This window comes from Rhizoctonia solani, chromosome 4 (genome assembly GCF_016906535.1).
Source record: "Rhizoctonia solani chromosome 4, complete sequence".
Classification (NCBI taxonomy): domain Eukaryota; kingdom Fungi; phylum Basidiomycota; class Agaricomycetes; order Cantharellales; family Ceratobasidiaceae; genus Rhizoctonia; species Rhizoctonia solani.
Window position 1 is genome coordinate 2,732,210 of NC_057373.1, and position 15,304 is coordinate 2,747,513.

The window sequence follows — 15,304 nt, forward strand, 5'->3', positions numbered from 1 at the left end:
GTCTTGATCTCTATATAGTGATATATTATTTAAATCGACTGTGCGACGAGTGAAACGCATGTATTATAAGCCATAAGACACTAAACCCGAGGTAGAGTAAGAGTGAGAACAAAATATAGTCATGGTCCAAAAACAAATCACAGAGCATGCATCGACATAATACAGTTGATGTTAATAAACCAATAGAGGGCCAGAACGAAACACCAGTCGCCCAAATGAAAACTAGAAAAGTTCATCAGAGTTGGTACTTGAGCTTGCCTGCCGCGATTGCCTCGGCAGCATCAAAACAACCCATTGCACCATACTCATCCATAATAATATCCCAGAACACCCCCGCGCACTTGGACTTATACAACAAATCAATGATTGCTTCCGGATTCGCGGGCAATCCGCCCAAGTCGATATTGGCGACTTCGCCAGATGGCATATCGACTTTGAGTAATCGAGCAGGCACAGCGGTTCGCTTGAGTTTGAAGCTCTGTTGCCGAGGAGGTTTCATGAGAGAAACGAATGGATTGACCTCCATCTCTGTCTGCTCAGTGTTTCGATCAACAATGTCAGACACGGGTGAGGAGAGGTGTGTTCGGGAAAGAGGCGGGCCCCAGAGCTGGACCATCGTTTTGGCAGTTGCTTCGGCAGTACGAGAAGCGTCCAAGTCGGATTCAACTCGTTGAATAGCTTGTTCAAGCTCTTGAATGCGTGTACGAGCAATGTGCAACAAGGCTAATCTCAAGATCAGTATCCGGAACAATCACCATTGGAACTCTGACTTACTGCGCTGCGTCTGCAACTGGTCGTTCGACCCCTGGCCCGATGATACTGCGGTCTTCAGCTGTGTTTGGAGCTCGGCCGCCTGTTTCGCACTGGCCGCCAACCTCTCCTCGGTCACCACCAACTTGCTCTCCAATTCCTTTCGCGAGATGCGCTCCTTTGCCAACGTCTGTCTTTCCATTATCAGCACATGCTTTTCTGACATAAGTTCGTTCTGGAGCCTTGATAACTCCACTGCATGTCGCCTCGAGATCTGTTCTACGTCGGCGACTCGATCCTCTGTTGCGCGGGCCCGACCCTCTGACATTGCGAGTTTAGTACCAGCCGTAGATAGCTGTGCTCTGAGAGCGTGTTCTCGCCCTGTGGATTCGTTGAGCTGATCCTTGAACGTTGTAAGATCCCGCTTCATCGAATTGTTGCCGTCTTGAACCTCGCTCAGTTTCTTCTCGATTGCCGCAAGCTGCTCCTTCAACAAAATCACCTCCTTCTCCGCCGACTCCTTTGCCTCCAGTTCTGCTCCCGTTTTTACTCTCTCGGCCCGAGTAATCTCGCGCTCGGCAGTCACGAGTTTCATGGCCATTGTCAGCTCTCTTTGCAGAATAGCATCCGCCTTTTTCCTGTCCTCCACCTGCTTGGCTTGTTCGTCCTTGATCTTCTCCTCCATTTCCTTGAGCTTGGCTTCCAGCTCGCCCCTAATCTCTTTCTCCCTCTCGAGTTTAGCCTCCTGAGCGCTAGCGATGGCCTTTTCGGCGTCCAAGAAGCTCTTAGCCTCCGCACGCTCCTTCTCCGCTTGATCCCTTGCCTCTGTGTACCGCCTCTGTTCAGCCGCAAGTCGAGCCTCCGCAGCGGCTAATTTAGCCTGAGCTTCCGCTCTAATGCCTCTCTCCTCGGCTAATGCTGCCCTCTCCTGACTGACCAGATCTCTCTCGGCGTCCAGCATTGTTCCTAGTTTAGTCCGCTCCGTTTCAGCTAACAAAGCAGCCTCCTCCGCCTTGCGTCTCTGCTCAGCCGCCGCCTGCGCCACTTCCCTCGCCTTTTCAAGATTTCCGGAAGATTCAGCCAATCGCTCTTCAAGTTGTTTAATCCGCTGCTGCAGTCCCTCGCGTGTGGCGTCTGATTGTTTCCTCAGCGCCTCACTCTGGGTCAAGAGCGACCTCTCGATCTCCAGTGCTTCAATGAGCTGAGTCTTTTCCTTGCGTTCGGCGTATAGTTCGTTCTTTACCGACTCGGCAGTTGGGAGCGTCATTTCGAGAACCTTGATCTTCAGCTTGAGAGCTTCGTTCTCATCTCTCATAGCCCTCAACGACCTAAGCTCCAGATCCAGATCCGACTCGACAGAGATCGATTCCTGCATTCCAGGAGAACCTTTGGACTTTTCCGAACCCGAGAGAACCCCACGGTTGGATTTGTCGGACCCAGAAAGTCGTGCCATTACGCTCTCGGCATAGTCGCTCATGTCAACACCGAGTAATTCTCGTACTCGTTCCTCTTCTGCTTGCAGCTCAGCCGCACGGGCCTTTTCAGCTTCCAGAGCAGAAATTTCGGGTTCGACGATGATGGGTTCGGATTTCGAAGAGGATGTACGGTGACGACGGCGCTTGATCAACCGGCTTTCGAGCGTGTCGGATTTACGCTTTGTTGGAGAGGACGAAGACGGAGGGAGTGCAGCGAGCAGAGAACCTGGGGAGCTTGAAATCCCAAAAAATGACAGTGGGTCACGAGATGGTGATCGGATTGGAGTTCGAGGTCGAGCCGAGGTGGAAGCACGCGGAGTGGTGGATAAGGTGGTGGACGTGTGTAGTGGATCCCGAGCAGGGGGGACGGGAGGTGAGTCTGGTAGAGGAGCAGGAATTGTCTCATCTGTGGTCGCAATAGATGGTTTTTGTGTAGGAGCGAGGGGTGGTAAATCTTGCTGAGGTGTAATGGAGGCATCTTCGGTCAGTGTCGTAGAGTTGGGGAACAAGTCTTCGGCGGATACACCAAACGAAGAGTCACCTTCCATAGGTACGGTAGACATAGATTCGTCCATGGGTGCGATTGACGATTGACCTTCAACGAGTGGTGGGGTTTCCGTGGCCTGAGTAGGAGCCAGGGTCTGCGCTGGTGGAGCGGGCGTGTCCTGCATAACTGGAATTGAGGGTAGTTTCTGAGCAACTTGGCCTGATGGGGCTTCTTGTAAAGATGGCCCTTGTGCAGGCGGAACAGTAGACGAGCCCCGCGAAGGGGCCAGAGTCGGCGGATCCCCCAAGGACTTATCATCCCCCAAAGGTTCTTGGTCCATCTCTTTCTTGACTTGAACCTGTTTAGACATTTCACCTGTAAAGGCGCAATCAATAACCAAAAATATCCACATATAACTAACAAGGCTCACCTTGAGCATCAAGCCACCCGAGTAAAGCCCGATGACGGGTCGCTTTTACAGAGGCCTTGGGAATAGTACTGGCGATGGTAGCTAATGTAGTTCCACTGGCGCCAGGGGTTGGAGCTCCTCCGGCGGGCGTGGAGCGCGAAGCAGTAGCATCAGAGTTATGACTCGAAGTACCGTTGGTAGCCTTGGCAGTGGCACTGGTACTCAGAGTGGCCGGACTTGAAGATCTCGTCCTAAAAGCGTTCATCAGTGCCCTCGGGCCTGTGGGTGGTGCCTTCTGTCCAGGTAAAGCAGCCATGAGGGCCCTAGGGGCTGTCGGTGGTGTGGTTTTCTTTGGCGCAGTCGGAGGTGTGGCCGCTTTTACATGTGTAGGTGGTGCGGTCGATTCTGGCACCTTTGGCAGAGTCGAATTTAGTGATGCAAGGGCAGTGGCCGACCCTGAGCCTATCGGTGGTGTGGCTTTCGCCGGTAGTCTAGTCGAATCGGGAGCCGCGATCGAGTTGAAAAGGTGGTGATGTGAGACCGTTTTTGGAGTTCCAGCTCGCGAACTCGTAGGTGCAGTACTTATATCTTTAGTCACCTCTGCTGTGGCTTTCTTTGTGCCCTCTGAGAGTTCCTTTGATACTTTTAAGCTTTTCTTGTTCGAGTCTGAGAGAGCTGAAACAGGTTTGTCTAACGCGGATGTTGAGGGGGTAGGTGTTGGAGTGGTCTGTCGAGAGGGTGAATCTCGGGGAACTGGGTTTGACGATTGAGATGCAGGTGCTAAAGGGTGAGAGCTTGACGTCGATGGAGATTGCTGTGTAGGGGCGGACGCAGCTAGAGGGAGGTCTCCTGGCGACGATGAGGCTTTTACAGGGATTACCCCCGAAGCCGGGTCCGTGGCTCCGTTTAATCGGTTTGCATCACTCGGTCCTGGGATAATACTAGATCTGGCCAGTATAGGAAGCGTGGCGGGTACAGTCGGAGGCGTATCCACACTCGCTTGGGGCGTCGTATCTGTCGAAGGGCTCTCACTCATCGGCGTAGGAACAAAAGGTGGTGCCTCTGCGCCCAAAGTTGACTTGGTCGCCTTCTGTGTACTGTTAATTCACCACCTCAGTAACCTCAACCGTGGATTTGCTCACCTTCGTAGTAGCCTTTGATTTAGAAGAAGTCGCAGGTTTAGATGTGACAACACCAAGTTTGGCTCGAGCACCATTGACATTTCTTTTGCTCGGCAACCACGCGTTGTGCGAGGCTTTCGATGACTTGGAGGACGCTTGCGTTTTAGTCATGTCTTTTTATATATAAATGAGTATGAGATTGGTCTTGTCAATAGGGAAGAAGGCTTACCAGATTGATCGTCATCACTTGCATGTTCATGAGCCGAATCGTCCTGGGACACATCAGCCCTCGATCAAACCGGAGAAAAGCGCGAAACTGACAGAGATATCGATAACATCTTCCTCCACTGGTTCCTTCTCGCATTTCAAGACCATGCGAGCAGCGGCCCAGAGCTTGTTGGCGACGTACATTTGCGCGACAAACCTCCACCACCCAGGACCACATTTAAACTCCTTCAACTTGCTGACGATAGGAGTAGCATCCTCGCTCAATACTCTCAAACAACTCAACGGAAACTCGGCAACTTTTGGAGGTGTAGGATAATTCTTGGTGACGTAACTGGGGACCATGTTCTGGGAGTTAAGCCACTGCTGAAAAGCTGGGTGATTTGGCTGGTTTGGCTGAAGAATCGTAGACGTGATTGACTGCGGATGGGATCCATTGGGTGTAGTGATGCGAGGTGCCCCAATACGATTGCAGCAGCTATTAGCTGCTAGTTCCGACTCGAACAGCAAGAAGGCGTGGGGGGCTCCAGTAGTCAAGTCTTTCCATCGTTGGATCAGCAATCTGCGTATCCCAACAAGTCAGCAAGTTCAGGCATTAAATAAATATATATGAAAAAACCTCACATTCTCCCAGCCCGCTCGTATATCGCTCTGAGATTCGTATCATGTAGTCGATCCACTGGTCCTTGGAGGTGTGCAACATGCAGTGGGTTTCTATCGAATAGTTGAGCTGCATTCATCAAATCCAGAGAAGGAGAAAAGAGCAGATCCAAAGTTTAGAACTAGTATAACAGAATATACAGCTCCCACGATCTACCCGGTAGCCTAGGATCGAGGATAAGTTGAAGGCACTAACATATCCTTCCCTCGCTTACCAACCTTTTCCAATTACAAATCCCCATCTCATCTGCTCGATTGCAAATCGTTTTCCGCCCACACACGATGATCCCGACTCGTGCAGTGCTCAGTAAAGCCTCTCGACTCCCGCTAACTCCCAAGCATGGAAATAAGGACTTTTACAAGGGTTAGCTATTTTAAAACTATCTTAAACAATGCTACATAAGTATGTGATTAGGAACAAGAGCGGCGTACTTGCCTGGTGGTCACCGCACCGGCGCACCCGGAAAACATGTAGTAGGGGGCAAGGCCAAATTCAGAGTCGTGGACGAGATGGTTCGGTATTTTGTCGCACCGCCTATACAGGATATTGTCAACTCACCTGTAAGTAGCCTGAGCTATACCCCTCACCCCCAACTCCACCTCTGACTGATAGCATAGCTGAAACCATACGTCCGTACTGGAACTAAGCTCTCCCTGTCCGAGCGAGAAGAAGCATATGGAAAACTTCCCCAGGGTGGATTCGGAGGTTCTCAGTATTTAAAACTCTCCAGAGCGCTGTACGAGGAAAAGTAAAATTTGAGTCTGCTTTACGAGAACTGTACTCTACCAGCATGTGTTTGTCGTATGAGGTTGGCTGATGTATATTAGGTCGGGACGAGGCTGGTGATTATTCAAGTTTTATAGAAGCAAACATTTGCCCATCACTGCGACCAATAGCTCGGGCCTCGTCAGTAATGCGTATCTTTGTAACAAACCTCACCACACATCCCTGGAATGCCTACGATTTGTTGATATACAACGAATAGTATCTACCATGTAATAGACGGGAATTGAAGAGCTCAGCCCGGTCCCAAGCAAACTCGTTGGGCCACTCTTTGCATCGAAGGTTGTTACTACAGAATTAGGGTGCGCAGCCCAAGCACCGAAACTCTTGAGTCAGAGTCACGAGAATAAGACAACGAATGCGTTGATTATGAGTGTGTTGGCGGAGAGTAATCATTACCTGGTCGTTCGGAAATAGCAAGATGGATGATGGCCCAAGTGCCGAGGTCTCCACAATTCCGGGTCAATAAACCAACAATAATCAGGACCAGCCACCTGATTATGTAGAAGGATGTTCTCTCGACCACTCACTCATATACACATCTTATCGCGTGGTGTGTTAATTACAAGGTAACAAAGGTGAAGGTGTACATATATAACAAGATCAAATATCATAAGCAAGATGCACCATGATACACCCAACACATCACACACTTTTTGTGGTTTATCTATGCATAACCTTGAGGAAGATTTAGCGTTAGTTAATATGTACAAATATTTAGATATCTACAAGCTTAGGACGAAAAGCCATTTGGTAGGCTGGGGATAGGTGATCTTGAGATTTACCGCCATATATGCGTAGGTTTTATTTTGAGAATTTGTCAGCTAAGAACTGAATGAATTTATCTACGCATACTAAACATTATAAACGTGTCGGGAGTGCTAGGGCATCGCCAGTGCTGTTTCGACGCTCTCCCGAGCTACCTTTAGACAAAGACCTTCCTTTCTTCCCTTCGATTTCGCCAGCATTATGTCCTAACAGACATTCATATTCAGGACCTCTACGAGTTTCATTACTTTCCATCATGGTTCTGGCCAACTTGAAGGTCTATCGCGGCATGGAGGTCGCGATAAAGGAATCTCCCAGCCAATACCCCCCTTCACCGCATTTTTGCAGATACTCACGATACACTATCCAATAGATAGGCACTTGATCTGTAGCTACCTCAATTTTTCCGTGGTGCGTTTTGATCCCCCGTGATCTACAATAGCTTCCAGTGATTTCCAAGAATTCGTGGACCAAGTCAGTCGGGTAGTCACCGAGAGTTATTTGCCATCGCACATACACATACACTTTCAGTCCCAAGCCATGCTATCTATGTTTATCTGTCAAAACTGGCGGACAAACGGCTTAAAGTACACTCCATTGTATTTCCACCCGCTTAAAGTGTAAGCATACATTCATTTCACGATAGTTCTTGTCAAGTTCCTATGGTCTAGTGGTTATGACGCTTCGTTGTGGTGGAGCATCATTCGGTGCTTTCGCATCCGAAGCAGCCCGTGTTCGATTCACGGTGGGGACATTAATTTTTAGTTACCGCTTGAGGAGAATAGGAAAGTGTGTAATACCTGGACATGCGTCTCCATTCTTCCTTCACCGTAAAGATATCTGTCTACCCTTCGTGCGTTACCTGATACTTTCAGCATGTTGGATCATTTGTTTTTCTCTATCATTATCGGCAACATTACAGGCTTACGCATGCGTACTTGTTGATAATTGCCCATTTTGGGTACTTAGCGTTGCATGATGCTCCTGTGCCACCTTCGAAAATCTAAAGTTCTCTAAAGATCACTTGGTCTAATTTTCAACATCAACCATGAGCGTCCGCCCCTCAGTATTGCACACGACCACATATGGCTCGCTTCATACATGGATCGAAGATCCGTCCGGCCTGGTAGATCTCTCCCCAAATTCTTCGCGAGGCCTTGAATTCGCTGTCCTTGGAGATCGTAGGGTTAGAGTAGATCCAGGCAAAACCGCATTGGTGATAGTGGATATGCAAAAGTAAGTCCGATTTAGCCCCCTTTTTTGTGGATGGAGACTGAGTAAAGAACAAAAGTTACTTTCTACACCCGGAGCTTCGAGACCATCCCACAGGGTTGGAGTGCGTGAAACCGTTAGGGGAAGTACTACCCGTACTTAGAAAGGCCGGTGTCCATATCATTTGGCTGTATGTCATTGTAGTCATTCGCTTTCTCTTGACTCACGAAAAAGCAGAAATTGGGGCCTGGAAGAATCAGATCTAGCTCTGATTCCTCCTTGCATCTCTCGCTGTTTCTCGAAGCCTAAACTAGGAAAATGGATAGATCCACCAGGACTTGGAGCGGACCTTGGCCCGAAATACGGCAGAATACTGATGAAAGGAGAATGGAATACGAGGTTGTACGAAGGTTTAGAGTATGAGGCTCAAGACTCGTGGGTAAACAAGACACGGTATGTCAGATCCTTTGGGTTGTTCGATGTGCTAAGGAGCGCAAAGTATGTCAGGCTTTCAAGGATCTTCTGACTCCGAGTTGGAGAGAAAGTTGAAAGAGATGGGGATTAGGACGTTGCTATTTGCCGGCGTCAACGCCGATCAAGTACAGTGCCAATTTTTCTTCAGGTTGGATTTGACTGACAAAAGTATAGTGTGTGTTAGGAACAGTGACGGAAGCATTCAGTCGTGGATATGACGCTGTAGTCATAGAAGATTTGGTGGCTACTACATCGCCAGATGGCGGAAAGAGCAATCTTGTATTCAATGCCCTCCATGTATGTCATATATCTCCGATTGGTGTTACTATACTAATTTCAGTAACAAGTGCTATGGCTTTGTGACAACCAGCCAGCACCTTCTTTCCGTTAAATAAATGCCAAATTGAATGGTTTCACCATAGTTTTTGAGTTTATATAGTTAATGAATGGCTTCTAATCACAAATTTGGGGTACATAAGCATACTCATATCAATACCCTCATTGCCTTGAGAAGGAATTAGTAACTGCTCAATTGCGAACAAATCAATGTCATAAATTTATACACTATTTTACACTAATTGCATCTTGCTAGATGCATTTCGTTTTACAGGTGTGTCCTAAGCTGCTCCGTCAAGGCAAGAAGGGCAAGTGCTTGACCGTATGGCATCCTATACAAAACGTCGGTCGCTGGCTCATAATTAATAAATATTAACTCACGAAGTAATCGGAATCTTCCTGTATCCATCCAGATCCTTGAAAACCGGGGTCCCGAAGCTACATTGCTCCAGCTCTCCCTTAGGCGTAATGCAATTGATGACCCCTGCGATAGCCTTCTTGGCAGAAGTAATGTACACGGGGTCATTGGGAAGAAGTCGTGTCCTCACGGCCTTTAAGATTCCGTATGCAAACCCAGCAGTGGCACTCGATTCGACGTATGAGTTGGGGTCATCGATCAATGTATGCCATAGTCCGGTCTTAGGATCTTGGTACTTGACGAGGGCATCAATTTGAGCTTTGAGAGTACTGACGAGGAATTCGCGCAGACCGTCACCCGGCTGGAGGTTCAGCAGCTCGATGAAATCCGGAATGGAAACCGTTATCCAGCAGTTTCCACGCGCCCATCGGGCATTGGCAAAATTGTGTCGACCATCGAATGTCCAGCCTGAGCGAACATCAGTTCAGTCAAAAAAAGACTGTAGGAAGGCATACCATGGAACCATAAACCAGTCTCCCTGTCCGCAAGGTATTTTGTGTGTACCATGAATTGCCGCTTTGCCTCCTCCACATAATGGGGGCGATTAAGTACCAATCCAATCTTGGCTAGGGGCAGGACACTCATCATCAGAGTATCATCCCAAAGTTGACCAAAGTGTTCATCTATGTAGGTCATGTGCTGTAGTCCGCCCTCCTCGGTTCGTGGCATAGTGTACATAACCCACTCAGCCCATGAATCAAGGTACGCGGAGTACTGGGCATAGCCCCGTTCGTGGAGATATGCAGCAGTCAAGAACGGTGCCATTGTGTTCACGTTCTTGGTTGTCCCCACGGGTAGGCGGTCTTCAAACCATTTGAGAGCAATCTTGAGTGCGGATTCGTCTCCAGTAATTTCATGCAGCTTAAGCAAGCCATAGAGACCGACACCGTGGGTCCACTGGGCAGAACATAAGATTTTGGTCTAAAATACTAGCGAAAACACCGACCTCCCAGTCATTCCATCCCTTGGTATCAATTACTCGACCATCATCAAGTTTCAACAAAAACTCTCCAGTCTCATCTTTGATGTTCACGAGCGAGTCAATGAGTTTGTGGATGTGTCCTTCGACATCCTTGCGAGAGAGATGGGAAGTGGGGTTGTTCGTAGCCATAACGGTGAAAGGATAAAATAACCGGTAGGCTCTTTTTCCTCGAGCCTGTTCTTTATATGCATCGCCGGTGCCGGGCGTACGGAGGAAGCGGTAGCCATCGAAGCCGCAACCCGGACCGCTTTCCGGGCGCTTCTAGTCTGCTGACGTAATACTATCCAAACACTAAATGATCAAATCGGAGCAGTCATGTGACGTTCTGTAACCCGCTTTCATCACTGATCACCGCATACTTCCTATCCTATTCTACTCTGCTTGATTGCTACTCAAAGTTTATACACTATACAGAGATCGAGACGGAGCTCATATCATCCACGCATATTCTTATATTGACCAAGCTTCAGACTTCTTGAACCAGCTCCTGCTTGGCCCCTCCCCCAGTCTGAAAAACTCCTGAAACAAGTTTCTCTGAATCCTTTGTTATTTTCTACCTTGCCATTTACTCGGTACATAGTCGTATTCCGATACAACTACACTGGTGCCTCTTGCATCATCTGTGGCGCAAGACGATACATATTTTTTGGAGATTTTGAGTACGGGCTGCACAGCTTGAATTACTGTTATTCACCAACACCTGTGGAGTAGCATTCCTGGTCCAAAAGGCCACAAGCTATCCAAATCGATCGATAGTAATAATCTCAATAAAAGGTTATCAATAAGTCGCCTTAAACGTAAGTTGTAGACATTTTTAAGACGCAATCAGTGTCATTTGGAGCTTGAGAACTTTTCATAATCCATCCTGGCACCCATCCTATTTCAGACCCATTGTCTGACCAAGTGTCTCTTTTTCCCCACAGGCTCTCCTGATCGTGTTATCCACTGTAATGGCATCTTCACAGCGCAAGTAAGTTTTCACGGGTTTCAAACTCGCCTAATATCTCACGCTTATGTGCATTAGGAGCTCTCGCATTATCCTTCGTCCTGGAGGCCCGAAACAAGAGCCAGATACCGACTACGTTCCTCAAGCCACCGTCGGTCCGTTGTCTTCAGCTCGCTCTTCTCCATCCACAGCGCCCACTCAGACTCGGCCAACATCTAAAAAGTCGTCTCGTGACCCAGCATCACGCAAGGCCGAATATAACAGATTATACTATGCAAAGTAAGTTTCGTCTTTTTGACCGGCTCTGGCCATAGTATTGGTATGATTTGTTATTGACATTGGCTATAGGAACCGTGGCATATTGCTTAAAAAAGCCGCTGAGCGGGCGCGCACGATTCGCAACCCAATCGGCACAACCAGATCTTCAGCCAAAAAGGCCACAATAAAGATACCACCTTCTTCAACTTCAACTATCCCCTCAACAACACGGTCATTATCCAGCGTGGCAAGCTCTGATCTCGGAGAGCCGAGCTTCGCTTCGTTCGATATAGAGACAACTCCAGACGCACCAGATATCGCATTACCACTCTGGGATGAATCTGAACTCGTTCAGGTACTTGTTCCACCAACGCCACAGAACAGCGAGATCCGACAGCTGTTGATCGATGCGCATAGGCATAGTCTAACAACGATGATGCTCGACCGCCAAAAGATGGAAAAGACGAGAAACGATAACCCTCTTCCAGCTGTGTTTTACAAGAGACGTTAGGCCAACCTGGAGACCCGACAGTCCTTATTTCGACCCTGTAGACCATTATGATTCGGAGCGCCCCTCAGTATGGTTTTTACTAACATATTTATCACGGTATTGCCATTGTACTCAATAATCTCAATGTGGAAGGATCTGTATCATAAACGGTTATTTGACTCCGTTTATTAAACACCTGGAATGTCACTAAAGCAATAATACAGAAAATGGGAAGCATATGTGGGTACTATAAACAAGTAAACAAGAGCGATACTGTAGCCAGCAACAGGTATACTAGCAATAACAACAATAACAAGGTATCCACTCGGTTCAAACGATGGACTTGGCCAAAATACAATTAACATTCCAGGGAGCGGCGTCGCTTTATTCCCATCTCGTCTACGTCAGGCATCTCCGTATCTTCATCCTCAACAGCAGAATTGGTCATTTCATGCAACGCGCTCATGCGCCCACGTTTACGTGAGGGCGTTTGAACCGTCCTGAATGCTAGAGAATCACAGTTGTATTGGCTGGTCCCCTCGGGTGGTGGGGAGGGCACAAACGCTCGTCCAGTCTCAATGGCTTCTCGTATCTTGTCAATACTACGAGGGAGGAGGGCGAATGGACGGATGGAAAAGTTTCGAGCGGCATCATAGCGTCGGGTGGTTTCGAAGCGATTCAGTGGATACGTGGGCAGGACATAACAGAGGTTAATAATATATGCGTTTGGCACCCGCCAGAAGCTTACCGATGTTGAAGTTTCAAGTTATCGGCCGCATATGGCTGAGCTTTGAGGTAATACTGCAAAGCCGTAGGCAAGTCGTCCCTGTCGAAGAAAAACTGGATCAGGTCGGGTTGCTGATAGAAGTGGCGTAGGTGGAGCAATGTATATTTGGTACATACTGTTGCTGGTACATCCGTGCACGCTTAATGAGGGACTTTGCAACCTTTTTCCTTGTAGTGTAGTCCATGTTGATAGCAATTTCTGCATCGGTAGGTTCACGGCTGAGTAAAAATCGTCAGATATAGAGAGCATACACTCGGTTATGAAGCTCACCTCTGATCCAAGAAGTCTACCCGGGGAGTAAGGAGGGAGAGATTCGCGTGGCGGCGGATCGAGGGGGTAGCCATTTCTACTTCCACAGTTTTGTTGCCGAGATGAGAGCTGGCTCCAGCAACAGATGTATACGACGGGGGGCCACCATGCGAGTCCTCGGCTTCCGCGGCCCTTCGACGTTGCCACTCTTCCTCTTGTTGTTTGAGAATCTCACGTTCTTGCCGGCGTCGCTCTTCTTGCTCGGTGCGCTTTCGTTCCTCTTCTTCCTCTGCCCTTCGTTGCCTTTCTGCCTCCTCCTTTTGCTTTCGTTCTTCTTCTTGTCGTTTCAGTTCGTCTATGCGTTTCCCCTCTTCTTCCAATCGTTTACGCTCTTCTTCCAATAGGCGCAATTCCTCGCGAGCCTTTTCCCGTAGTTCTTCCTCGCGTTTCGCAAGTGCAGCTTCCACAGCGCTCGCAATCTGAAATAGGCTAGTGTCAGGGTGTATGCACTGGGGTCTGATATGGGACCCACTGACCCTGGCTTCCATTTCCTCTTCTGTAAACCCAACGACTTCACCCCCGCCAGTATTATTGACGCTAGACACACTAGATCGGCGGCTATGGCTTCCATATCCAACACTGCTTGCCCGTCGTCCTTGTTTGGGAGCTTGTATACGACTCGTCCCCACCACACCAGCGGCAGATCCGGTCGGGCCAGCCGAAACATGCCTGGTACCCGTGGCACCCATAGAAAGACGACGAGAGTGGCCACCAGGGGCAGGAATACCGCTGGTTGAGACGGAAATAGGAAGACTACCGTGTGAAGATGAGGTAGCAAGTGATGCGCGAGGTCGCCCAATACCAAGGCTACGGCGAGAGCCAGAGGTCAATAGCGAAGGCACTGGTGCAGGTGTCGGTGCAGTGCAGGTGGAGGAGCTGCGCTAATGGTAAGCCAAAACACGCCGAGCGCTGAGGAAAGATAATACCTTGTTGATTAACGACCGGACGATTTTCAATCTCCTTAGTTCGGGTGGCAAAGTTCAGAGTGTTGAGTGTATCCTGCTTAAACTTTGCTCCTGGTGCAATGTTACATATCAACAAGCTAATTGAAGTCCCTCCCAATGCATCTTGAAGAATGCGGGTGAGCTTCGAGTCTCTGGATACAAATTGCTCATGGTTTAGTATTCGAGAGTATAGCTGAATTATTTGGACGTACCGGTATGGGATACGGGATGCACGCTGGTTGAGGGCATGTACAACTTGTCCAAGAACTGAAAGCGATTTGTTGATGGCAGCTGACTCTGCCATCCTGATGGAGTCATTTCCAGTCATCTAAAAATGTGGCGCTGAGTTAAAGGTCCAAACGAAATAATAAAATAAACTAACCTTGTTATTTTCTGATCCGGCTAGGTCGACCAAATTAACCTTGCCCGTAAGAGCTTAAAACAGTAACAAGTTAGTCTATGGCAGCCTACATAATTGATGGATCATACTTGGAGCTCCAGGGTAGTTTTCAGTTACGGAAACCTTGATGCCTAGTATGGCGTGCGATCGACTGGACGCTCGGTTGAAGTTAGTCGCCGCGACAGATCGACCTTTGCATGCGGCACTGGAATTTCTCTTAGTCCGCAAAAGTCTTTCGGGTTATCAAAGCTTACATGAAATGCGTATCAAACTCATCCGTAGACTCAATAGGGGTTTCGGTCAAGTTTGCTACAAACACCTTCCCCTTACCATCCTCTCGTACGGGCAGCTTTGTCCCCTAGGTATACGGACCAAATTGTTAATATAAAGATGGATACAGAAGCCAACAAGAGCACCCACCCTGGTGGACACCATGAGGTCAAACACATCGTCTTTGTATATCTCCATGTACGAGAGCTCGAACTTGACATTAGAACGCATATTAACCTTACGCTCAAAGAGTGCCTGGACAAACCTAAATTAGGGGTAATTAATTGTAATAGGTGAGAACGCACCTCCATAACACGAGGAATGATACCTGGTTGTGTTGCACTACCTTGCATAGTATGTGTTTTGCCCGAAGATGTGACACCATAGGCGAAGATGGTCAATGTCTACAAGGGGTTAGCCGATATACCGTGGGTTTAAGTACATATAGCACTCACATGACCAGTGAATACACTCGGAAGCAGAGGGCGGACATCGCTCTCGAACACTTGTTCTTGAGTAGCATCTTGGCCGTGCACAGATGTGAAGCTAGAGGCAAAATAAACATCGGCGATCAACAGGGCTCCTAATAAATCCGACTTACTTGAAACGGAACCGCTTCCCTGCGTCTACGGGGTTGACGACTGAAAGACTGGAGCTATCAAGAACCTCGACCGAGTCGTCTTGAGACTCGCTGTTGATGAATGGGCGGACCCGGCATGCGATTCGTACTGGAGCAGACATGTTAGCCGCCTAACTTGCTACACCCTGATAAAAGGTGTGGTCGAGTTCAACCTTCACT

General features: G+C 48.5%; 6 protein-coding genes and 1 non-coding gene across 7 annotated transcripts; 4 read left to right on the forward strand and 3 right to left on the reverse strand.

The window, feature by feature from the left end:
- Positions 1–235: 235 nt before the first annotated feature.
- RhiXN_00922 (uncharacterized protein) lies at positions 236–5,207 on the reverse strand (the record flags this gene model as incomplete). The annotated part of the gene is made up of 7 exons (XM_043320741.1): positions 236–723; positions 775–3,087; positions 3,143–4,211; positions 4,264–4,415; positions 4,472–4,514; positions 4,564–5,029; positions 5,092–5,207. The coding sequence occupies 7 exons, from the start codon at positions 5,205–5,207 to the stop codon at positions 236–238; spliced, it is 4,647 nt and encodes a 1,548-aa protein (XP_043179753.1).
- A 202-nt stretch (positions 5,208–5,409) lies between these two features.
- Positions 5,410–5,880, forward strand: RhiXN_00923 (ribosomal protein subunit L27; the record flags this gene model as incomplete). Its single annotated transcript, XM_043320742.1, has 3 exons — positions 5,410–5,491; positions 5,543–5,688; positions 5,746–5,880. The coding sequence occupies 3 exons, from the start codon at positions 5,410–5,412 to the stop codon at positions 5,878–5,880; spliced, it is 363 nt and encodes a 120-aa protein (XP_043179754.1).
- A 1,455-nt stretch (positions 5,881–7,335) lies between these two features.
- Positions 7,336–7,433, forward strand: RhiXN_12369. The gene has a single exon. It is a non-coding gene; the product is annotated as a tRNA-His (tRNA).
- Positions 7,434–7,727: 294 nt separating this feature from the next.
- RhiXN_00924 (isochorismatase domain-containing protein 2) lies at positions 7,728–8,760 on the forward strand (the record flags this gene model as incomplete). Its single annotated transcript, XM_043320743.1, has 6 exons — positions 7,728–7,915; positions 7,971–8,081; positions 8,129–8,344; positions 8,391–8,490; positions 8,540–8,662; positions 8,713–8,760. The coding sequence occupies 6 exons, from the start codon at positions 7,728–7,730 to the stop codon at positions 8,758–8,760; spliced, it is 786 nt and encodes a 261-aa protein (XP_043179755.1).
- Positions 8,761–8,969: 209 nt separating this feature from the next.
- RhiXN_00925 (glycoside hydrolase family 88 protein) lies at positions 8,970–10,230 on the reverse strand (the record flags this gene model as incomplete). Its single annotated transcript, XM_043320744.1, has 4 exons — positions 8,970–9,033; positions 9,083–9,527; positions 9,575–10,016; positions 10,066–10,230. 4 exons carry the CDS (start codon positions 10,228–10,230, stop codon positions 8,970–8,972), a joined length of 1,116 nt encoding a protein of 371 aa, XP_043179756.1.
- Positions 10,231–11,051: 821 nt separating this feature from the next.
- Positions 11,052–11,816, forward strand: RhiXN_00926 (uncharacterized protein; the record flags this gene model as incomplete). Its single annotated transcript, XM_043320745.1, has 3 exons — positions 11,052–11,071; positions 11,126–11,326; positions 11,396–11,816. The coding sequence occupies 3 exons, from the start codon at positions 11,052–11,054 to the stop codon at positions 11,814–11,816; spliced, it is 642 nt and encodes a 213-aa protein (XP_043179757.1).
- Positions 11,817–12,153: 337 nt separating this feature from the next.
- On the reverse strand, positions 12,154–15,246 carry RhiXN_00927 (kinesin motor domain protein; the record flags this gene model as incomplete). The annotated part of the gene is made up of 14 exons (XM_043320746.1): positions 12,154–12,397; positions 12,544–12,621; positions 12,699–12,800; positions 12,853–13,310; positions 13,368–13,772; positions 13,831–13,987; positions 14,048–14,163; positions 14,218–14,270; positions 14,325–14,440; positions 14,490–14,593; positions 14,656–14,760; positions 14,811–14,909; positions 14,961–15,051; positions 15,107–15,246. The coding sequence occupies 14 exons, from the start codon at positions 15,244–15,246 to the stop codon at positions 12,154–12,156; spliced, it is 2,268 nt and encodes a 755-aa protein (XP_043179758.1).
- Positions 15,247–15,304: the final 58 nt, after the last annotated feature.